Here is a 24,569-nt window from a genome sequence, read left to right as displayed (position 1 = left end):
TTTTGCAGCTGCTGTTGTGCTGCCTCTGCTTTAAAAGTCAGATTTCTGTGCAGGAGCTTAGCGCCCCCATGTGTACACTGTTGGTAATTGCATTAAAAGAGCAAGTTGGGTATATAAGAAATCACTACACCGCAAACACAAATAAAATCACACTGACAAACATTAAAGTTTCAGTTTTATTTCGATTTACATAAAACCTGTGCTTAAATTAGTGTTACAGACACTAAAGCTTCTGTGGTTCAATGGCTATGAAAAAGCAACTATATAATATAAACTAAATATATATATATCAGCAGTGTATAAAAGTAACAAATGGCATTATTCAAATTCAAATTCACATTTTATTTGTCACATACACGGTCATACACAGTACGATATGCAGTGAAATGCTTAGACAACTGCTCGTGACCTAAAGAAAAAAAAGAAAAGGCTATGAATAAGATAGGAAATAAATATGAAAATTAAAAAGGGGTAAATTTAACTAGGAAGGAATAAAATAAAATAAAATATAAAAATTACAGTTAAAAATAAAATAACTGTACAACACAAATTAGAAGGGTAAATTTAACTGGGAAAGAATAAGATAAAATACCTTAGAGACCAGCGCCCCTCAAAAATGTTTCTATATACTGACTATTGTAATGGGTGGCTCTGAAGTGTAGTGGTTAACACATTTGCCTATCAAGCAAAAAATCTGGCCATTTGCACAGACACACAACTCCTTTTGGTGTTGCATCAGAAAGGATTTCTTCCTCTTCTTTTTCCTGCTTCCTTTAGTAGTTTCCAGATCATCTGCCTCCACCTCATTCCATCCCTAGGATCCTCTTCTGTCACACCACCCCCACCAGTCATAGTCCCTACATTTTAAGTTCCTACTCTCACCTCCACACTCCTACCTTCTCTCTCTCTCTCTGCCTCCAAACATACCTGTTGTTTTCATTACAAGGTTTTCTTCTTCTTTTTTAAGTGACAGTTTTAGATATGAATAAAAGCTCAATTTTACTCTATAGACTACTATGACCTCTTCTAATGTATTGGTGCTTTATGGCCATTTATTCTTTTTATTCCCTGTGAGCGAAAGAGCAAATTACTCCACTCTTAGGTCTGAGCATTCCAGCATCCAGGATGTCAAAGGTCTGTCCCGGCACAAGAGTGAAGTCAAACCTCTGGAGCAGTTTGGCCATCACCACTTTAGCCTCCATCTAAAAAGCACACCAGCGCCCACAGAGATGAGTCAGTGTGTTTATAGGTGAGTGGGTCTTCATGTTGACTTACACTGTCATCCTCACCTGAGCAAAGTTCTTTCCCAGACACGAGCGAGGACCGAGGGCAAAGGGGTAGTAGCAGTAATAAGGCCTTGTTGAACAGACGAGAGACAGCCTCAGTTACTGTGAACCATTTCACTCATTTAGTCTGAGATAATAAAGTGTGTGCAAACATGAAACGGAATAAAGTCAGCATGGTGAAACAGTGTTTTTCTTACTTGGGAGCATCTGGGTGAAATCTGTCTGGATCAAATCTCAGTGGATCCTTGAAGAATCTCTCCAGTCTCCCACTTACATAGGAGTTGAACTAAATATGAGAATAGGTTATTTATTCGTCTTGATTCCAGGTAACTGTCTTAGAAGTTTGGTTTGGTTTTGTTTAACTAATTGATGCCACTGATCTTTATGATTATATAAAACAGAAGTTTATTTTCTGCTTTGAAGCTAGAAACACATAAAAAAATCTATGACTCACTACAGCAACAAATCCTCCAGGTATGTGGACACCATCAATGACCATGTCTTCAGCAATATCACGAGATGTGGCCGGAGTTACGGGATAAATTCTCAGAGTCTCTTTTAGCACCTGGGGGAAGATTACAACGTTTATGGTGCATCTTGTTTTATAAAAACAAGACTGAGAGCGTAAGTTTACTGTTGATGCAGTCTTTCATTGTTAGTTGACTCATTTTGAATCCATGGGTGAACATGAGATTACAAATCACACTAAAACCATTACCACTAATTTCAAATAGTAACATGTACCTGTGACAGGTAGACCAACTTGCCCAGGTCATCGTAGCTTATTTCACGTTTCATCCCAATAACATCGTCCACCTCGTTCTTCGCTCTGAGAAATGAGAAAACTCCATAAGAAACCAAAGTTCACTTGTTCTAATGGAAACTGATGTCTGCTATATTTTGACTTTTTACTTTTCCAGTATATCAGGATGTCTTCCAAGTTCCATGATGCAAAAAGCCAGCTGATTGGCTGTTGTTTCTTGGCCTGAAATAGCACAAATGTATCAAAATGGAATATTACCACCTTAAAATGAACGTACAATCACTTAAATAATTGTACTCTTAATCTTTTCTTCTTTCTACACCAAAACAGTGGATCATAAAATAATCAGTTGACATGAAACTCAATAAAATGTTACAACATACACTATATACAAAAGACGCTGCTGTTTTTCAAATTTCAAGTTTAGCATTTCCTCCATTGCTTAGCATCTTTGAAACCAGGTGTCACAATCAAAAGCCAGCTCAGACGGTGAACCCAAGAGCACTGCACACTCATATAATAGCAGCAAGCCATTATTTAGATTCCTGTTGATGCAGAAATCTACAAATACCATGAACTTCAGCATAAAGACTCAAATCAACAAGGCACAAGAAACCTGTAACTCCTTGATGCTGCTCTGGACTACAAAAATCAATAACATCCACCAGCAACTCAGTTCAATTGTTGTGTCTACGCCCTCTCCAGAACCTTTTCTCTACTTTGAGCACTTTCCATCTTCCTGATTTATCTGATATTTCTGAGTTTATATGTAAATCAAAGCCTGCCACATGTCATCTTGACCCTATGCCTACAGGGCTTGTAAAATCCTGCCTCTCTTCCTTACTCCCACTCATCTCTGCTATCATTCACTCTTCACTCACCACCGGTATCGTCCCCTCCTTAGTCAAGATTGCTTCAGTCACTCCCATACTGAAAAAACCTTCTTTAGATCCTGACAACTTTAACAACCGCCGTACGATTTCTAATCTACCCATCATCTCTAAAATACTTGAAAAAGTTGTTGCAGTTCAACTTCATTCACACCTGGATAATAATAACATCTACGAGAGATTTCAGTCTGGTTTTTGTTCATGTCACAGTACAGAAACTACTTTACTTTAAGTCACTAACGATCTTCTAATCGGAGCTGACTCTGGTCTTCTCACCATTCTCGTCCTTTCAGATCTGAGCTCAACCTTCGACACGATCTCTCATTCTGTCCTTCTAAGCAGACTTTCCTCTCTCGGCATCTCTGACACACTCCAGTCAGTTCAGTCTGTAGTCCAGTCTCCCATAGCTCCGTCACCGGTTGCCCAATCCTCTATCCAGTCTCTGGTCCAGTCACTCATTCATCATCCTGTTCAGTTCCCTGACCTGGTTTCAACCATAGCTCCTTGACCACTCCCAGTTTATTCAACTGAAATCACTCCGCTCTCGTCTATTCCCGGTCACTCCTGGTGTACCCCAAGGTTCAGTTTTAGGCCCCCTTCTCTTCATAATATACATCCTCCCTCTAGGTACCATTTTCCGCAAATTTGATCTTCACTTTCACTGTTTTGCTGATGACACCCAGTTATATCTCTCCTGCAGACCTGATTCCTCCCTCCCACCTTCTTCCCTTACAGAATGTCTTTCCAAATTAAAATCCTGGTTTAGCTCTAATTTTCTAAAGCTCAATGAGGATAAAACTGAAATCCTCCTTATTGGCACCAAATCCAACCTTTTGAAGGCGAACCATTTCTCACTCACTATCTATAACTCCACAGTTTTCCCTTCTCCTCAGGTTAAGAGCCTTGGTGTCATCCTAGACAGTTCACTTTCCTATAACTCTCACATCAATAATCTCACTGTCAGGTTTCCTGGGTCGTTGATCCAGTGTTTTCTGTTTTGTCATGTTCCGTTTATTTTGCCTCTTCCATGTTTTTCACTTCCTGTTTCAGCCTGTGTACCTGTGTATCGTTAGTGCAATTATGTTAAGCTGTTCACTCACCGGTCTCTCATTATCATCTTCATCAGTCTGTGTATTTAAGTCCTCGGTTTTCCTCAGTTCACTGTCGTGTCATTGTCGCTGTTAGGTTGTCCTATGTTCAGTTCCGTCAGTCATTCATTCATTCATTCATTCAGTCAGTCATTCATTCAGCCAGCCATTTCCTGCTTCTGTCCGTCTGCAATAAACACCAACCTTCACCTACCTGTGAGTCCAGCGTTTGGGTCCTCCTTCCCTCATCCACACTGCAACCCCTGACACTCACCTGTTCTGCCTATTTCCATTTACACAACATTAACAGACTCTTTCCACCCAGTCTACGTCCATTCTCGTCTACAGTCTTGTTACCTCCCGTATTGACTACTGCAATTCTCTTCTGCATGGTCTCCCCCAAAAATCCCTCCATAAGCTTCAACTGGTTCAGAACTCTGCTGCTCGCACTGTCACCCCCTCCTGCCAACACATCACCCCTGTTCTTCAGGAACTTCACTGGCTCCCTGTGAAATTCCGGATAATATACAAACTTCTTCTGCTCACCTTCAAGGCCATTCATAACCTCGCACCTCCTTACCTTTCTGACCTGTTAAGCACTACCTTTTCGATCTTCTTCTTCAATCCAGCTTTCTGTGCCTTCCTTCCGCCTCACCACCATGGGAAGCAGAGCTTTCAGCTGCTCTGCTCCCAGGCTGTGGAGCTCTCTACCCCCAGATATAAGAAACATTGGTTCTCTCCCCCAGTTTAAATCTGAACTATGTGAGTTAAACAGGTGAATAACTATGTTATTACACTTGACAGTAAATATAACTGCATAAAAGTTTAAATTAAAAATAGTGACTTTGCTGGGTTCCTGGCAAGGGGAACTTTTTTTGTTTCCTTTTTGAAATATTGACCTTTTAACACACTTTATGCTTGTGGTGTGGCAAAAAGAACCCACAACGTCAATCTTATTTTGGAATTTGCACTCATCCATCTATTTTCTCAACAGCTCATCCAATTTCAATGTCAGATCGTGCTATCACTGCAGTGAGACCAGTCAGCTTGAAGTTAGGAGCTGGGACTCAAAAGAGGTAAAAACACCAGTCTTTGATGAAGGGGGCTTCATATATGTGGACGAATATGCTGTGGCAGTTAAGCCTTGCAGTGTGCCAGAAGGAAGCACAACCTCCAACTTATTCTGTAACATTTCACATATCCATCCAACTACCCATCTACTTTGTTAACCACTCTTCAGTATCACAGTCTGCTGGAGACACATGAAATAACAGAGACTCACCGGCAATGAAGAATGTCACGAAATTGTCCAGCATAAACTCCTCGTCTTCTTCAGTCATAATTTCCTCTGAAACAATAAGAAAATTGACATATAAATTAATATTTGGCTTCTTTCTCTTTTTTCATTTATTACAATGTTATAATGTCTTCTTTGTTAATGTCTCTATCAGTCATCTGTTTATATTCGGCAAAGCTTCCAAAGTGTCCATTTCCAAGCGAATCACAGAGCCAGCCTTCCTGATCAGTTTATTTCGTTTGCTGGTGTCATCGGCATGATGTCGCTTCTTCAGCATCAGCATGCAGACCACAACAAAGAACACTCCACTCGCCACAACTAAAAACTCAGTGTATTTGTTTACTCTTGTGTGTACTATTCACAGCAATTTAAAATCAATGCTCAAGGCTTACTGAGTCTATTCAAATGTGAAATTTAGGGGCTACAACCTTGGTTGGCAGTTTTGATGATTTGTGTCAGGATGTCCTTGGGGACCTCGTCACCGTTTTCAATGGCGGCCTTTCTCTCAGCGATCCACTGAGATCCAGTTTTGCGCAGCAGGCGGCACGCTTCCCTCACCTCATTAATGTATCCTCTGTTCTTTGGATTAAACTGGAATGGCAGATTGAAGAAGTTAACAGTCCATGCAACAAGACTTGCAGTACATACTTTCTTCTTCTTTGGCTCTCGGAGAAGGTGGACGCCTCCCCCTCTCTTATCTTCCCTGCTGCTGCTTCTAGGTGTTTGTCTAGTCTCGTCTAACTCTCAAACCCTCAAAGAGTTTCTCGGTCTTGTTCTCCAAAACCGAAAGAATTATGGATTTGATCAACTGGTGCCGTAATGGAATTGACAACCTGCTAGGCTTGGGAGAGCCCGATTGTCCTGCGGAGACGTTTGCTGCCGGATACTCGATGGTCGGTTGCGTCGAGTGTCGCCAGGACATTGAACGACATCTACCAATTTGGAACCACGATAACAGAGTTCGGGCTGATTGGAGCTGGCTTGGAGCTGGCTTATCGAAGAACATGAAGCGGCTACAGCTGTTCAAAATCCCATAAGGCTGGCCGACATGATAGACGATTGGCAGGGCTGTGAGTACTCAGACTGTGTTTTGAACGCAATATGGATAAGATCTTGGAGAAGAACAACGGGAATTGAGATAATTGATGACCAGTGATGGACATTAGACCAACTGTAAAAATTGGATGCCGTTGTTTGCACTAAATCCAAACATTCACGATCTTCACTGGATGATCTGATATCGTCGTGTTGGTGTTGTTCCCAGATCATCATGAAAATGTTGTTCCAGGTTCAACATTGCAAGTGACCAATCACATTATTGTGACGTTATTCTTTTGCGCACCAACCCATTCGTGCATTTATGAAATTCCAATGTTGCAAGGACAATATCAATTCTGCTTAGCGTTTATTAAAGGGTTAGGGTTAGGGTTAGGGTCAGGGTCAGGGTTAGGGTCAGGGTTAGGGTCCGTTGATCGGCGGACAAAGGCGGTTTCTCGCAGCTTAAGTACAGTTTTTTGTTTTACGCCGGTTTTTCCCGAAGTCGCAAAAGTATGACATCACAACATTCTGATTGGTCACTTGCAATGTTGATCCTGGAACAACCTTTAGTATGATGATCTGGGAACAACACCAACACGAGGATATCAGATCGTGCATCTTCACTCATGTGGCTATCCCACCGGCGCCAGCTGAAGGCCTGCCAAGGTCGAAGCTGACTGGAACAACAAATTCTTCCCATCATAACAGGATTGTTGTCAGAACTCTTTGTACCTCATTCAAGGCCACCTGGGTGGCCACCCTCCCTCCCCCGAATCCAATGCCTCCTCCCATGCTTACCTCCCATCCGGTGTGGACACCGGATCAGCTGGAGGCGCAATCAAAGATTGCAGTGGACCCAGATCAGCTGTACACACTGGAACACTCTCCCATGTTGCTTGTCTGTGTTTTATTGTGTTTTGGTGTGTTGATATCTGTGCATTCCTGGATTATCCTTTTGTGTTACACATTTTAATTTTTTTTTTCCCTTGCTACCTGGCCTGACCTGTCTCCCCAATGTGATGTTTGTGTATTCTATGTACGGTCGGCAAGGTCTGTCATCTCGGTTGTGGGCAACTGCAACTGACAAATAAAGGCTATCTCATCTCTCATCTCTCTCATCAAAAAACACTAAAGTAATACCTCGAAAAAGTTGTCTCTGATGTAGTGAGCCATCCCTTTCAAACATGTTTCAATGGCTTTAGGGAACTGTGAAGTGTTCTTCAGCAGGTCCAAGTCCACCCCGAAAGCAACCTGAGATTTATCAAGGAAAAACACAAACATGAGGAAACATTATTTGGATAAAGACTGCTGTAAAAGCTGTAAAACTGACTGTAATATAAAACCTTAGTAATAACATCCAGGGTAACATAGTTGACAAGCTGGAGCATATTAGCTTCTGTTTTACTGTCGGCAACATCTGCAAGTTTATCCATCAGTTTCTCTGCCCTCTCATTGAAGGTTCCCATCAGACCTCTCAGATACCTGGAAGTAATGATAGCTTTAACCGGAGGAGCCAGAACCTGCCAACAAACTACCACAGAAATTCATTTGGAAAAAAATCAGTGGTTGAACAAACAAACTCTTTTGTCTTTTTGTGATAACTGTGAAACTCACAGGCTGCTGAACGCAGGGTCCATGATCCGGCGCTGTTTGTACCACTGCTCATGATCCCGTGCTGTTACCAGGCCATTGCCTAAGAGCCTTCAAAGAAGACCGTTGACAAAATACGTTATTTTATTCCTCTGAGTTTTAGTTACTGTTAGTTTTGCTTACTGTTGGCATTCAGGTTGCATCTAATCTAAATGTTCCTATCTGGTCCTCCTATAGTTTTAAGCTGTGCGTGCCATCTGCTGTCTTCTCTTATTATCCTGTGAGTATATATTATCTCTGTCTCCCTCTGTTCATTGCCACGTTGCCCCTCTTCCCTCATGGTTGTGTATTACCTTATTCTGTGTTTCCCAGAAAATTCCTAGTGTTTGGATTCCTCGTTCCTGCCCAGTTATTGTTTGAGATTTTATGATTTTTTTTGCTAGATTTGAGTTTATGTTCTGTCTCCTGAATCCACATCCTGCCTGCCATACAGCGAATACATGACAGAACGACGCGATCCTGATGGACTCACCGAGCTTTCTCAGACTGCCTCCACAGTGAGGGACTTTTTCCCTTAAGTTCTTCTGCCCAAGCTGTTTTTTCCTGAGATGTTTTGTCAAAGCCGAGAATTATTTAAGCTCAGGCTGAGCCTGCTAAACCATCAAACATCAAGACTCTACTTTCAGTTCTGCACAAACAAAAATATTTCTGAGTATCAGCACAGACTTTCAGAATTGGTTCATCCCCACAAAAACACGAAATAATAACTCCTCTTAAATGTTTTAAAGCCAAAGTAACGAGCCTGTTTTGAAAATGTAATGAGTGAAAAGTTGAGATATTTGTGTTAAAATGTTGGAGTAAAAGTAAAAACTTAAGTAAATACCAAAAAGGCTACTTAAGTATGTGATAAAGTATTAGTACGTCATTGATTCCGATCTCTGCAGTACAGTCAGTGTTGGGGAGTAATGGAATACATGTACCGCCGTTACGTATTTAAAACACAAAATATGAGTAACTGTATTCCGTTACAGTTACCGTTTATAAGGGTGGTATTTAGAATACAGTTACTTTGTTGAAATAAAGGGATTACACGGCCGTCTTTTCCTGTTTCATAAGTTAGGCTATGCCCTCTCTGTTTTTGGTAATTCCACGCCGGTGGAAACCCAAACAAAACACGCATTAAGAGGCTCAAATGCCCGTGTCTCAATCTCACGTCTCATAATGACGTGAAGAAATATTTTTTTAATTATTTAATATGAAGGTAATGGGCAGAGTGTTACAGGCATCGCCCTAAAGAATGTAGCATCATGGGCAGTGTAGTCCGTGCTGCAGGGAGAATGGACTGTCATACCCGTGATGTGTCTGTGAGCGAGGGAGGGAGAAAAAGGTGAGTGGAAAAGTACGAGCTGTCATCGAGCAGAAACGAGAGCTGGAAGCATGTAAATATAATAATAACCACTGCAGCCAAAAGGAGAGCCTGACGAGCCCAGTTGTAAGTAAGCTATTAAGACTCGACTGTACTCTGTGCTCCTGTTTTCTATTGGAGCAGCCTTTCAACGCCTCTCTCTGTCTCTCGCTACCAAAGTGACCCAGACAACAAAGTAAAGCTAGTTTTTGGCCACGAGCCCGACACGAACCCGACGTATTAGCCAGAGGTCCCTTTACTACGGTTCGGAGCCACAGACCTGTTTTATATACGCGCAAAATAGTTTTCTATACGAGATCGCTGCAAAAAGTGCAGCCTTACCTAATGTCCACCTACTGTTACTCATTTATATTAAGATTTAAAAATCTAGTTGCTAATGGTATGGTGAGTAGCCTTCAGTAATAGTAATAAATCACACAGCAATAGGACATTCATTAGTTGTAAAAAAGCATGATAATATATTATGTAATCCAAAGTATATTACTTATATATTAAGTAATAACAAAATACATTTTGGGGCATGTATTCTGTAATCTGTAGTGGAATACATTTCAAAAGTAACCTTCCCAGCACTGAGTACAGTGGTGGTCTTATATTATACCTGCGAGTCTTAATCTTAGTCCAGGTGTTAAACAAATAACAGCATTGCAAAGCTCACTTCCACCTCTAAATATTGGTAAATGAATGCAAAGTATCACACTGGTATCTGCTGATATCTGCCTTTATTGATCGACTCCAGCCAGTAACCGAAGTTAAAACGATATCAGTAACAGCACAGCCTTTTAGAACTGGTGCATCGCTACAAAAAAGCGCCTGATAAGGCAGTCTTACCTTTGACCAAACAGGTTGGCAAGTCTCTTATAAACAAGTTTATCTTTGGGGTATTTTGGGGACATCAATATTTGCTGAAGCCAGGAGCAGAAAGACAGAAAAAAAAATTTAGAGAAAGAAGATTTGATACGAATATTATCAGGAGTTATGCTTAGTGAAACCAAAATGTCAGTAGATCACACTGACATTTTGGGCAGGATTTGTGCCAAGCACTTTCACACACTTAGTGGCGGTCCTAGCCTGTTTGGCGCCCTGGGCGAACGGATGATCTGATATCGTTGTGTTGGTGTTGTTCCAGGATCAACATTGCAAGTGACCAATCACATTATTGTGACGTTATTCTTTGGCGCGCCAAGCAATTCGTGCATTTATGAAATTCCAATGTTCCAAGGACAATATCAATTCTGCTTAGTATTTATTAAAGGGTCAGGGTCAGGGTCCGTTGATCGGCGGACAGAGGCGGTTTCTCGCAGCTTAAGTACAGTTTTTTGTTTTACCGCGCTTTTTCTCGAAGTCGCAAAAGTATGACGTCACAACATTCTGATTGGTCACCTGCAATGTTGATCTGGGAACAACACCAACACACGATATCAGAGCGTGCCTGGGCGAACACTCCCTCTGGCGCCCCCTCTGGCGGAATTATAAAGTGGAATTGGAAAGCGCTTAGAGGGTCTCAAAAAGCGCTATATGAAAGCAATCCATTATTATTTAAACCAACTGTTAACTGTATATTTCTGTACATTTAAGTATTATTATTCATATTGCCGCATTCATTGACCTTTTTATAGGTAATTTCATTGTTTAATCACGTTGAAATGTTCCTAATTTAATGTTTAACAGCACTTGAAAAAGGCAAAATCCCATGTAAAATTAGGGCAACAAACTGTATTGTCATTACTGAAAATAACCGTATTGTATTTTCATGAGAAAGTTATTTTCTGTTATTTTATGGTATTATTTTGGCGCCCCAGCTGCCGGAATATTCTTAAATCAAGAATCACATTAAAACCCCACCACGATGCCGCCCCGGACCCATGTCGCCCGTATCAAAAACCGCTACTGCACACACTCTCATGCTGTTGTCACAGTTTACCTTTGTTGCCTCAGGACAGGACACACACACTACAGCGTAATGCAGAGCATATATCTTGTAGACAGGCCCATACTCATCCGCCCTGTAAAAGACATACTATCGTATAAATGATACGTTTTATCATTATTTATTAATCACTCCTACACACAACCATCGTTTACGTTCAAATTACCACTCCAGAAGTTTCTGGTGCATATTTCCGCCATTTTTCATTATCCTCAAAAGCGATGCTGAGTGTCCGAAGAGAAAACTGGGGAAGAAATCAAGTGGTCAGTGTCGAGCAGTGTCAGCAAAAGTGCCGAGAACTTTACCTACCTGTCCGTCGGTGGGCCGGATATGTGGTCATATTTCATATGAATGTGTTTAACATACAAGCAGTATCCCAGAAACACAACGACGAGCAGAAAGAAGAGAAAAGTAAGCGTCTGAGCAGCCAAAGACAGAAGTAAGCTGAAAACTGCCATCCTGAGAAATATCCCACAGACGTCTCCGTCAAAGATGGTTGTTCTTTCTATAACACCGCGAAAAATCCCTGGTTCAACACCGAGGGGAGACACAAACAAGCCTCAGTGAGGTCACAAGCTGGTTTACCCCAGTGTCGTCGTTCTAAACTCGCATTAACGGGAGATCCAGCCGCCGTGGCTGTGGAAAAACAAGGGAGCAGCTCCAAATACCGACCGCACACAGACAGATCTAATCAAGTTCGACATAGCGTACTTCAGAGAAGAGAGCCCACGGAGACGCACTGAATGTCACAGCTTTCGCGCTGTTATTTTGCGAACATTGTTAACAAGTGCAAAAACCCTCTACAGTTTAAAAAGGCTACTGCTGGGATTTACTAAACAGGCGCAGTTTCGATTTTGCGACATAAAGGAGTGGGCCCGGGTATTTCTTTCGGCTTTGTATTTCATATGTGTTTGCAGAAGTTGCCCTTTCAGAGCGCAATATTTTGGGAAGAGAAAGGCGTCTAATTGAAGCTGAATTTCAGGCCAATAGAGGGCTTTGAGCTGGCGCACACACTTGGTAAATCTGCCTCTAAGCATCATCTTTTGTAAATAAAATGCATTCCACCTTAAAAGCTGTCGGCACCTGCAGGTTTATTAATAACTTAATGTTAAGAGTTCAGAGTCCCGGAACACTCTGCTTTGTTCATATTAACATTATATTCAAGTCTTCATCATCAAGAACACAAGAAACAAGATAAAAGCAAATAAAATGCATTCATTTTATTTGCATTATTATTATTTGTTATTATTTATTATATATATTATTATTTGCATTCATCTTATAGTGCGAGGCGTTTATTTATCTCAGCAGATGAAGATGTCTGACCTCTTCACTTTGACAGCCAATAAACTCATCATCCATCAGTCCTTCATCACGACTTCTGAACCTCTCCCGCTGTGAAATTTCGTACCTTACTCTGTTTATGCAAACTTTCTGGATTTGTTTCAAATTAAAAGCGCTCACCAGACAGTAATAGAGCTTTTCTTAACCGGGCTCTTATTCTGAAACATTAGTAGGAACCTCTTGTGAAAAACTAAACCGTTAAGAAAAATGGCACATAGGATGTGAGATTTCACTCTCTAATAAAAGTTTGTTAATTCAGGTTATTACTGTATAAAGTTTGTCTGAGGTAGAGAAAGGGGGCAACTTCTCAAAACAGACATTGTATTTCAGTTTTATTTCATTTACACAAAAGTCATGTTTAAATGAGTGCTACAGGCAGTGGCTATGAAAAAGCAACTGCAATCCATTTTGCAGTTCTCTCCATATTTTGCTTACAAGAAGCCAGATTTTCCTTTAATTATTTAAAGTGGTATTAATCATTCAAGCATACAATACGCACCTAACTCAAGTGATGAATCAGTGATGTGTCTGCACATAACAGACAACTTTGAAAGTGTCTTTTATATTTAGGAAAATTGTTACTAACAGAAAAGAAATGACAAGAAAGGCGCCTAAGAGTCAGTGCACTTAGTTCCTATGTTCTAAGCACAGTATGTGTCTGTGTGTATTTATATGTGTGTGTATATGTGTGTACATACATACAGTAGCAAATGGTATTGATCCTAGCTTCCTCAAAAATGTTTCCATAATAATAATAATAGATTATTCCAGTAAAAACATAAAAATAGTTATAAGCATTTCATATGAATATATTGTGTGTATTACAATCATACACGAGACTATTTTCATTACAAGGTTTTCTTTAAAAAATGAGTTTTCAGACAAGAGTAAAAACTGCCCCACCATATAGATACTAGGGGTGGAACGATACTCGTATCGATATTGAACCGTTCGATACAGTGCTTTCGGTTTGGTATGCATATCGAACAATACAAATTTTTTTATTTATTTTATCAACTTTTCTTCTGATGATGCTGTCTGTATTGAGCGCTCAGTGGATCTGCGCTCGACTACTCCGCCTAGGCTGCACTGTCGAGTGCAAGCTAGCAAGACAGAAGCTAAGCTCGTTGCAACATGGCAAATTGAACCTCCCCCACCCTCATTCAGATCTGGTGTTTAGAACTATCTTGGTTTTCATGTGACGTATGACCCTGAAGGTAAGTGCGTCATGGACAAAAGTAAAACAGTATGTCAGATGTGCCACGCAATGCTCAATTACATGGGTGGGAACTAGTGCGTTAGCGCAGTTAGCTTGTTAACGTGTTGACACCGTCCAGTCCCACGCACGGGGTGATCCGCGGTAACTTGTTAATGGAGATTTGCCGCGTTATGGCGTTAATGTAATTTTAACGAGATTAACACTGACAGCACTAGTGAGAACACAACGAATATGACTGCACATTTACGCCGACACCATCCTAGTGCAAAGACAAGTGGAATAAGACAAAAACAACAAGCAGGCATGCTACAAACTTTACCCGAGTCATTTAGACAGCCGTTAGCACATGATTCTCCTTATGGGGACCTGATATGTTTAATATGCTGCTGAGAGTATACCCCAGAAGAAGCGTATAGTATAGCTTTTATTTTGGAAAGAGCCATTTCTCTGTAATAAACTCTCTTTTCCAAAGATGATTGATTTCTCGATCAGATAGATTTATTTTGTTGTTTCAGCAACATTAAATTTAAAAACTGTACTTTTGGGTTAGAATATATATTTATAATTTTAATAAATGATAAATTAAAAAGGCATGAACATTTTTTGTATCGAAAAAACATCGAACCGTGACACCAAAGTATCGGACCGTGAATTTTGTGTATCGTTGCACCCCTAATAGATACCTATGACCTGTTCCAATGTGATGTACTTTAAGATCATTTATTTTTGTAATCCCTGTGACTCAAAGTGCACAACACTCCACTCTTTGGTTTGAGTGTGCCAGCATCCAGGATGTCAAAGGTCTGTTCTGGGACAAGAGTGAAGTCAAACCTCTGGAGCAGTTTGGCCATCACCACTTTAGCCTCCATCTAAAAAAAACACAACAGCGCCCACAGAGATGAGTCAGTGTGTTTATAGGTGAGTGGGTCTTCACATTATTTAGCCATACTCACCTGAGCAAAGTTCTTTCCCAGGCACGCACGAGGACCGAGGGAAAAAGGGTAGTAGCAGTAATAAGGCCTTGTTGAACAGATAAGAGACAGCTTTAGTTACTTTGAACAATTTAACTCATTTTATCTGAGATAATAATGGGTGTACAAACATTATTATGTAAAACATGTCAGCATGGTGAAACAGTGTGTTCCTTACTTGGGAGCATCTGGGTGAAATCTGTCTGGATCAAATCTCAGTGGATCCTTGAAGAATTTGTCCAGTCTCCCACTCACATAGGAGTTGAACTAAACATTAGAAAATATTGTACTTACTTATCTTGATGTTTATATAGAAGTGTATTTCCTGCTTTGCTAGAAACATATCAAAAAATACATGTCTCACTATAGCATTTATTCCTCCAGGTATGTGGATCCCATCAATGACAATGTCTTCAGCAATATGACGAGATGTGCCTGGAGCTGTGGGGTACATTCTTAGAGTCTCTTTTAACACCTGGGAGAAGATGTATACAATGCATACGGCACATCTTGTGTTAAAAAAACAAATGATGCTAATGGACTGGTACATATATAACACCGTTCTACTCAACAGAGCAGTGAAAATGCTTAAAACCAAAAATCTCATTAATGCAGAAGACCAAGGATACTTTAAGATACAGAAAAACGTTACCACAATTTTCAAATTGCCACATGTACCTGTGACAGGTAGACCAACTTGCCCAGGTCATCGTAGCTTATTTCATGTTTCATCCCAATAACATCGTCCACTTCTTTCTTCGCTCTGAGAAATGAGAAAACTCCATAAGAAACCAAAGTCTATTTGCTATAGTGGAAACTGTCGCGCAATATATTTCGACTTTTTACTTCTCCAGTATATCAGGATGTCTCCCAAGTTCCATGATTGCAAAAGCCAGCTGATTGGCTGTTGTTTCTTGGCCTGAAATAGCACAAATTTGGCAATCCTGAATAAGAATACCACCTTACAATGGACCAATAACACACGACGACATTAGGCAGTACAAAAGATGTACGTAGCTATTGTAACATCATTCACTGGTCTGATTGTAAAGCTGCAAGATGAGAGTTTCCACCATCTTGATTCCAAAAAGAAAAGGATTTGATGATGAGGGGTTTGACTGACAAACCAATGAATGTGTTGTTTAATACTACAGATAGCCCTCAGCCACCTTCTCCTCAAAGACAGTATGGCTAACATACTGGCTTTTGATTCAGTGTTGACCCAGGATGAGTGCCTGAGCCTATAAACTCTGCAGGTTTTACAAAATCACATTAACCCTTTAAAACCGGTGGGAGCGGCACGCTCTGTTTTGCATAACTATTTTTAAATCCTGGTAGCTCTGCAACCACGTAAGCTAGTGGAATAATTGTTTTTGCATATGAAACCGGAGGAGTTGTACTTACAGCTTATGCCATCACCTTGTCCTAGATCACGGTTTCCTTCCACATATAGCTTTGCCAAAACTGCATAAAAAGCGCGTGCAGCAACAAAAACATAATATTCCAGGAACACGCTTTGCCGATCCGATCAGCTGTTCATAACACTTCCTACGTTGGAATAGACGTCAGCGCAAACCTTTGCATGTCCGCCATTACCTGCCCGAAACCGGAAGTGATGTAATTTTTGCGGAAATGTAGTTTTTTTTCACCATATAGCCTCATGAGCCTATACTGGTGTTTTTAAAAGTTATCTTTGACTTTATGACTTTCTGTGTCGTTTCTGGGATGCTTAGGACTCATATTGCACTGCTGGAAATAGTTTATTTTGATGCATATGCTGCTTTTTGCAAATTTGCACTATAATATTTATTTTCGTTTTTCCTGCAGTGTATAAAAATTGGTGTATCTGAAAAATAAAACTATGAAGACACTCAAAATAAATTTCCTGTGGTGGGAAACTATTTTGTGCAACTTTTTTGTATTTACAGTTTTGAGGGATAAACCTCTTAAATTTCTCTAACTAGAAATATATGTTAAAAAAACAAAAACGATTTTCAATTTTTTTGTAGTTTATTGCACTTTTTTGTAATTTATGTAATTATTATGCACTTAATGCAGACATATTATTAAAATTTAGGCTGTAATGGTTGTATGTATGTATAGCAACTTGAAATGCTCCCAATAATGGCACTACAGCATGTAAAAATATAATATAAGCTCTGGCGGACTTGGTTCTATGGTAGGTATTAAAGGGTTAAGACACAAAAGCTATTTCCATCTTTGATATACAGTCTATAACAATACATCCATCATCTGGTCAATAGTCCATGAAAATGAATGTATGTTGTGAATACCTGCATCGTTACACCTGACAATAGATAACATTTTATAAAGATGAAACCATATGGCATTAAGTTAAAAGTTGATGCTTAAAGTGGTGACTGCATTGTGCGCCTTTTAACACAGCAAACCCTTTGGTGTTCCACAAAGATAGCACAGTCCCAAATTATTGTGTAATATTTCATACATCAGTCCATTATCTTAATTGTTTTCTTAACCTATCCCAGCTGTCACTGAGAAAAAGGCACGATCCTCCCTGAACAGATCGCCAGTCCATCACAGGGAACTACTTTTAACATCAAAGATGAAATAACAGAGACTCACCGGCAATGAAGAATGTCACAAAATTATCCAGCATAAACTCCTCATCTTCTTCAGTCATGCTGTCCTCTGAAATGATAAAAAACTATCTATAAATGATTTGACATCTACCATGTTAAGATGTGTTCTCATCATGAACAGGTACCAACACAAACCTCCAAGGAGAGTTCATATGTGAGACACTGAACTTATGCTGCCATCATTTTTTTTCAGTGTGTTTATTTACTCGTTTTTATGCTCTTCACACAGATTCAACAAGATTCTATATTATTGCTCTTATCTAGTCTAATCAAATGTGAAATTTAGGAACTCCAACCTTGGCTTGCAGTTTTGATGATTTGTGTCAGGATGTCTTTGGGGACCTCGTCACCGTTTTGCATGGCGGTCTTTCTCTCACTGATCCACTGAGCTCCAGTTGTACGGAGCAGGCGGCACGCTTCCCTCACCTCATTAACGTATCGTCTGTTCTTTGGATTGAACTGGAATGGCAGACTGACAGGTTTAGGATGGCATTCTGATAACAATGTTCTCGGCAGACATACTGCATAACAACAAACACTGAAGTAATACCTGAAAAAATTTGTCTCTAAGGTAGTAAATCATTCCTTTCAGACATGTCTCAATGGCTTTAGGGAAAGGTGAACTATTCTTCAAGAGGTCCAAGTCCACCCCGAAGGCAACCTGAATTTATCAAGAAAAAAGTATACACAAATATGCACACACACACTCACCCTTTGGAAGGGTAAAATTGACTGTAATATAATACCTTAGTAATAACATCCAGGGTGACACAGTTGACAAGATGGAGCATATTAGCTTCTTTTTTTACTGTCAGCAACATCTGCAAGTTTATCCATCAGTTTCTCTGCCCTCTCATTGAAGGTTCCAGTTAGACCTCTCAGATACCTGGAAGTAATGATAGCTTTAGACAGAGAAGCAGCACATCCAGGACATCCCAACAAACTATCACAGAAATGAATTAAAGGATAATGTTCAACAGAAAAAAGAAAAACCTTCCTACTATCTGCTACTATCTCCCTACTGTTTCTACTAGTTCTCTGGGTGAAATTGCCTTGTTGATGCCAGAGATGGGATGAGAACGTCCAGACTGCTACAAACTGAGTAACTACTCATTACAAATCCTCTTAAACTGGTTTCTTCCACCTCTTTCCATCTCTGTAATATTCTTTGTCAATATTTTTGATATTTAGAATAGAGCGATTTTTGATAAATTTGTGCTATTTGTCAAATTTGTAAATTCTGTAACATGTTGTATTATTTAATTAGTGTAGTCCAGGGGTCCCCAATCTCAGTCCACGAGGGCCAGTGTCCCTGCAGGTTTTAGATGTGTCCGTGATCCGGATTTGAATGATGGATGCACAGCCAACAAATGTGCAGCGACTGCATGACGCCATATGGACCAAAATACCAAAAATCAACCAAAACGTATTTCCAGCACTGGTTGAATGCATGCCATGAAGAAATGAGGCAGTTCTGAAGGTAAAAGTGGTTTCAGCCTGGTAAAGGCAAGGTATACGTTATAAAGCAACAAATGCATAACTCACATGCTGCTAAACGCAGGGTCCATGATCCGGCGCTGTTTGTACCACTTCTCATGATCCCGTGCTGTTACCAGGCCATTGCCTAAGAACCTTCAAAGAAGGAAGTTGAGAAAACATTCTCACAATACCCAATTCCTAATTGCTGTTAAAATAAAACCTTTTTTTCAAAATGTCCTCAAATGGAATAATCATAAAAATATATAGTCTAAGGAGCTTGCAAAGAAAAGCGTCTGGACTTCTTTAAGTTACTTGAAGACGTTTCACCTCTCATCCGAGATGCCCTCCAGATCAAGATCAGCCAGACTCTGCAGGAACTGGAAACCCTTCTACCCTCTCCAATCTTAGAAGAGGTTTACAAGTTTGTGGACAAGGCTCAGCGGGCCCAACACTCTAAAGGAAAAGAAAGACAACGCAGGAAATTTCACACCTTGCTTTCAAAAACACACACTCCTCATTCTGAACTTACACAACCCAGAGAAGAAAACACACCTGAAGACAGTCAGGAGAAATGGGTTAAGAACTTTTCAGACTGGAATCTCACTGAACCTGAAAAGAGAGTATTAGCCAAAGGACTCAATTTTGCCATTTCTCCACAACAGTTGCCCATAGTGGACCTCATCACAGCCACAGAATCTGCCATACGGATTAATAAATTATCACAGACAGAAGCAGAGCAAATCAGGATGAAAGTCTCAGCCACCCTCTCCAGTGCCAAAGTCCTTCCGTCCAACCTCACAATACAGGAAAAGAAGGCCGTCGCTTCCCTGAGCAAAGACCACAACATCACTGTTTTACCAGCTGACAAGGGAAGATGCACCGTGGTCCTAAACACTACAGATTACCATACAAAGATCACTACTCTCCTCAGTGACAACAATACCTACGAAGCCTTAAAGCGAGACCCCATAAGCAGCTACAAAAAGAAAGTTATAGCTTGCCTTCAAGACTTTGAAAAGGACAAAATCATTGACCGCCTTACTTATCACCGCTTTTACCCAGGGGATGCCATTCCCTGCATTTACGGACTTCCTAAAATCCACAAGGAAGCTGTCCCACTCAGACCCATAGTCAGTAGCATAAACTCAGCCACTTATAACATTGCAAAACACCTTGCTACCATCCTTGCTCCTCTCGTGGGGAACACCCCACACCACATCAAGAACTCCACTGACTTCACTGACAAGGTCCAGAAACTTACCCTGGATCCAGATGAAACCATGGTGTCCTTTGATGTAGTCTCTCTCTTCACGTGCATACCCACCACGGAGGCCGTGGAGACTGTCAGAAAACGACTACAAGAAGACAGCTCCTTGGAGGACAGGACCAACTGCACACCCGATCAGATTTGCACACTGTTAGACCTCTGCCTCACCACTACATATTTCAAATACAACAAAGGCTATTACAGACAAAAACATGGCTGTGCCATGGGCTCCCCCGTGTCACCTATTGTAGCAAACCTTTACATGGAGGAAGTGGAAAGGAAGGCTCTTGGCTCTTTTAAAGGGAGAGTCCCCAGCCACTGGTACAGATATGTAGACGACACCTGGGTCAAAATCAAGACACAAGAAGTGGACCAGTACCTCCTGTTTGACTCCCATCACCCTCTGGAACACAAACTTGGAGTAATTAGGACCCTACACCACCGGGCAGAACATGTTCCCTCTAAGCCTGAAGGAACACACACATGTAAAGGAAGCACTCAAAACGTGCGTCTATCCTAAATGGGCGTTTTTAAAGTCAGCAAAGAGGCTCAGAAAAGAAGATCAGGCACCAGCGAGGGAGGATAAGAAGCACAGACGCAACAACATTGTCATCCCCTATGTAGCCGGTGTATCAGAAAAACTCAGGAGGGTTTTCTCCAAGCATGACATCCCGGTGTACTTCAGACCCAGCAACACGCTCAGACAAAAACTGGTTCACCCGAAAGACAAAACGCCAAAACACAGACTTAACAACGTGGTGTTTGCTGTACAGTGCAGCGAGGAATGCTCAGACCTCTACATTGGAGAGACCAAACAGCCACTTCACAAGCGCATGGCACAACACAGAAGAGCCACCTCCACAGGACAAGACTCAGCTGTCCATCTGCATCTTAAGGATAAAGGTCACTCTTTCGAGGATGCCAATGTTCACATTTTGGACAGAGAGGACAGATGGTTTGAAAGAGGAGTGAAAGAAGCATCTATGTCCACTGTGAGCGACCATCTTTGAACAGAGGCGGTGGTTTACGACACCAACTCTCTGCCATCTATAATCCAGTTTTGAGTTCCTCCCCAGACGCCTTAACGCCCACTCACATCCTGGGCCATCTGACCTCAGGAAATCACATGATAAGGTGGGGCCAGGTTTCACAATGAACTCACCCGAATCTCTGGCTGATTGGGACCCACACCCAGTTCCACACCTTGGCTCAGGCGATTAGAGGATCATCAGGGGGTCCTTTTGTCCCTCTGTGGTGGGAAACTCCCAATAGGTTTATATCTGGGACTCCCCACCATTTGACCTTAGAACTGAAGAAGCTTCTCGGATGAGAGGTGAAACGTCTTCAAGTAACTTAAAGAAGTCCAGACGCTTTTCTTTGCAAGCTCCTTTGACTACGATGACCTGGATGACTGAGAACCTTCACAGACATAAAAATATATAACATTTCTCATTTTTTAAAGTATATTATAGTGCACACCAGATCTGCGCTAGCTAAATCAGCAGAGGTAGTGTATTGAAGAGCTGGATGACTTTAAAACAGTTTGGTTATTTATTCATGAAAATACATCATTTTATCGTGAGAATTTCATTTTGTTCCACTGATAAAGGGGAGATAAATAACAGCAAAATCTAAATAAACAAGTCTGATGCTAATGTAGAGAAGCAACCTAAGTAGCTTGATAAGTCTTACCTTTGACCAAATAGGCTGAAGAGTTTTTTGTAAACAAATTTATCTTTGGGGTACTTTGGGGACATCAGGATTTCCTGAATCCACAAACATAATGTAGAATCAGAATCAGAAGACTTTATTTATCCCCAAGGGGCAATTAACAAACAATGTTTAGCATATGTTGAAGATAAGAACAATAAGAACAGGCAATAGGAATGAAATAATAAATACACAGAATATACAGTTTTAAAATTAAAGTGACTGAAGGTGAATAAATAACTGCAAGTGACTAAAAGTGAATAAAGTGTCAGTAGTGTAGGAAGAGTGTAGTTTATGTTTATGGGTGTGGGAATTGAAAGAGGAAACATTGCAAGAAATTGGATTTATGCAAATATTATCGAGAGTTAGGCTTAATGTAGTTATTTTTTATTATTTGGCAATTTAACAATTGCAGGATTTCTGCCCAGCACTTTCACACTGTTTCACCTTTGTTGCCTCTGGACTGGACACGCACACTACAACGTAATGAAGACCATTTATCCTGTAGACAGGCCCATACTTCTCGGCCCTGTAAAGGACATGCTGATGTTTAAATATTATTAATATCAACTTTTTTAAAACCGCACAAAAACATCGTTTACGCTCCACTCACCACTCCAGAAATTTGTCGTGTACAACTCCGCCATTTTTCATTATCCTCAAAAACGACGGCGAGTGTCCCAGAAGAAAACTGAGGACAAAAACAGCTGGTCATTCTCTGGTAATGCCAGTATAGGGGTTTCGACGACGGCTTCACCTACCTGTCCCTCGGTGGGCCGGGTATGTGGTCATATTTCATATGAATGTGTCTAACATACAAGCAGTATGCAAGAAATGCAACGATAAGCAGAAAGAAGAAAAATGTAAGTGCTGGAGTTGCTAAAGTCAGAAATACGCTGAAAACTGCCATCCTGAAAAAAAGTCTGATATATGTCTGGGTTAAAAATTGCTGCTCTTTCAGTTAGGCAGCCCCAGCCTGAAAGAAGACGCACTTATTTCGCCCTTCGTTCACCACTTCCGTGTTCCCCAGGAGTAGTAATAGATAGCTGTTTTAAGACTACCGGTACCAGCACAGGCTCCATAGCTCAGTGGTTAGAGCACTGGTCTTGTAAACCAGGGGTCGCGAGTTCGATCCTCGCTGGGGCCTGGCGCGGGACAACCTTTTAATCCCGTCAACATATATATATATATATATATATTAATTCAGGCATGTTACATTGTTGTTGTTTTTTCTTTTCGCTCTCTAATAACCATGTTGATCGACAGAGACGGATTTACGGCCGTGTCATTGGTGGCAAATAGCATTTATATCTAGCATGTTTCAGTCATTCGCTTAACTCAAATTATACAGGTTCAATTATTAGCTGGCTTTTTTGTTGCTCGTCAACTACGTAGTGTTACCACGACGAGCAAAACAGATTTCTCATACTACATCAATATTAAATGAATAGTCACACTAGTTATCACTAGGTAAACGCTATGATCGTCTTATAAACAGTTTAAGACATTTAACTTCCGAGTCATCATAATTAAAATGGCATATTAATATTCACAGATCAAAACCTACATGCTTGACTGAAAAAGACTGAGGTACTTTGAGAAATAATAATCATAAATAATCCCTCGGTTACATAAAGCGCTAATGAAAACAGAAGGCTTGGGCTTGATATAATTTCATGTTATAGCATTAGAAATACGATCCAACAGCGACCCCTATCTCCGACTCCCGAAAATTGTTTCAACTTCTGAATTGGCGAGCCTAAATTTCTGAATAACACAAGCAAGAGTCATCGCCTGCATGAAGCTGTACAGTACATAAGCATCGTTATTACTGCTATGAAACATACCAAACAATAGTAGATGGGTCGATGGACTCAGTCACACTCAGAAAGGAATGTGATTTTTTGGTGGTTCAACGTCAGGATGGCCGAGCGGTCTAAGGCGCTGCGTTCAGGTCGCAGTCTCCCCTGGAGGCGTGGGTTCGAATCCCACTTCTGACATCATTTATTTTCTTAAACAATTGAGGTTCTGAAGACGGTTTTCCTGTGAAATGCTCCTACACGGTCCACGATGAGGCAAACTTGCTCTCAAACCGCATGGAAATGTTGTGCTCTTATCCCCTTGGATGCTGGGAATTTGGAAACAGATTTTTTTAATTTGCAAGAGCTCTTAATCTACTAATACGAATCAACATTGATATAAAACACTTGGCTGGACAATATGAACCCATGAAATGTTAACAAGGATTAATTATTCTTATGTTGTAAATGCCATGACCATAACCAACAATTATAAAAATGTAATTAACAGAATTTCTAAGATGAATGTGGGCTATGCCGCAAAAGTGCTTCCTTAGAATACGTATGTTAGGTCACCCCATGACCCATGAGCCATATGAATTGAATTAATACACCAAAAGAAAGTTTAGCAGGAGCAGGCTTGTGTGGCACCGCGCCCTGTAAACTTCAGCGCACGATGTGACGCAGATGCAGTTTTGACTCATCACAACTTTTAAAACAAACTGTAAATGGGGGAATTCCTTCGAAACATAAAACAGGATCAATTTTGTGCTTATTACAGAGATAGATGTGCTTCACACATCAGATCCCGCCTGCCTTTTCCCCTCTGCTGGCGAAGCGGGAAATACTCC

The 24,569-nt window shown here is 40.7% G+C and overlaps 2 protein-coding genes and 2 non-coding genes across 4 annotated transcripts; 2 read left to right on the top strand and 2 right to left on the bottom strand.

Annotated features, from left to right (window-relative positions):
• Positions 1–162: 162 nt before the first annotated feature.
• LOC146501298 (cholesterol 24-hydroxylase-like) lies at positions 163–12,522 on the bottom strand. Its single transcript, XM_085132159.1, has 15 exons — positions 11,618–12,522; positions 11,475–11,552; positions 11,303–11,384; positions 10,210–10,283; positions 7,977–8,063; positions 7,706–7,844; positions 7,503–7,613; positions 5,753–5,915; positions 5,310–5,375; positions 2,199–2,271; positions 2,031–2,115; positions 1,741–1,851; positions 1,484–1,572; positions 1,290–1,356; positions 163–1,202 (listed from the first exon to the last, which is right to left on the bottom strand). The coding sequence occupies exons 1-15, from the start codon at positions 11,764–11,766 to the stop codon at positions 1,062–1,064; spliced, it is 1,515 nt and encodes a 504-aa protein (XP_084988285.1). The 5' UTR covers positions 11,767–12,522; the 3' UTR covers positions 163–1,061.
• Positions 12,523–13,163: 641 nt separating this feature from the next.
• LOC146501297 (cholesterol 24-hydroxylase-like) lies at positions 13,164–22,960 on the bottom strand. The gene is given in 16 exon segments (XM_085132155.1): positions 13,164–14,740; positions 14,825–14,891; positions 15,021–15,109; positions 15,207–15,317; positions 15,521–15,605; positions 15,689–15,761; positions 17,447–17,512; positions 17,760–17,922; positions 18,014–18,124; positions 18,210–18,260; positions 18,262–18,349; positions 19,009–19,095; positions 21,902–21,975; positions 22,367–22,448; positions 22,533–22,610; positions 22,681–22,960. Coding segments are annotated over 16 exon segments (1,527 nt in total). The 5' UTR covers positions 22,830–22,960; the 3' UTR covers positions 13,164–14,587.
• A 33-nt stretch (positions 22,961–22,993) lies between these two features.
• Positions 22,994–23,066, top strand: trnat-ugu (transfer RNA threonine (anticodon UGU)). The gene has a single exon. It is a non-coding gene; the product is annotated as a tRNA-Thr (tRNA).
• Positions 23,067–23,836: 770 nt separating this feature from the next.
• On the top strand, positions 23,837–23,919 carry trnal-cag (transfer RNA leucine (anticodon CAG)). Its single transcript has one exon. It is a non-coding gene; the product is annotated as a tRNA-Leu (tRNA).
• Positions 23,920–24,569: the final 650 nt, after the last annotated feature.

This window comes from Neolamprologus multifasciatus, chromosome 15 (genome assembly GCF_963576455.1).
Source record: "Neolamprologus multifasciatus chromosome 15, fNeoMul1.2, whole genome shotgun sequence".
In the NCBI taxonomy this organism is placed as follows: Eukaryota; Metazoa; Chordata; class Actinopteri; order Cichliformes; family Cichlidae; genus Neolamprologus; species Neolamprologus multifasciatus.
The sequence above is the reverse complement of the archived record's forward strand: the minus strand, read 5'-3'. Positions and strand labels throughout refer to the sequence as shown.

What these genes read in the sequence shown, in the direction of transcription:
- LOC146501298 (XM_085132159.1), bottom strand. Translation starts at nt 11,766, where the DNA reads ATGGCAGTTTTCAGCTTACTTCTGTCTTTGGCTGCTCAGACGCTTACT. An exon ending in CCCTGGATGTTATTACTAAG is followed by an intron (nt 7,614 to 7,705) that starts GTTTTATATTAC and finishes GATAAATCTCAG; the next exon opens with GTTGCTTTCGGGGTGGACTT. An exon ending in AGTTGGTCTACCTGTCACAG is followed by an intron (nt 1,852 to 2,030) that starts GTACATGTTACT and finishes ATCTTCCCCCAG; the next exon opens with GTGCTAAAAGAGACTCTGAG.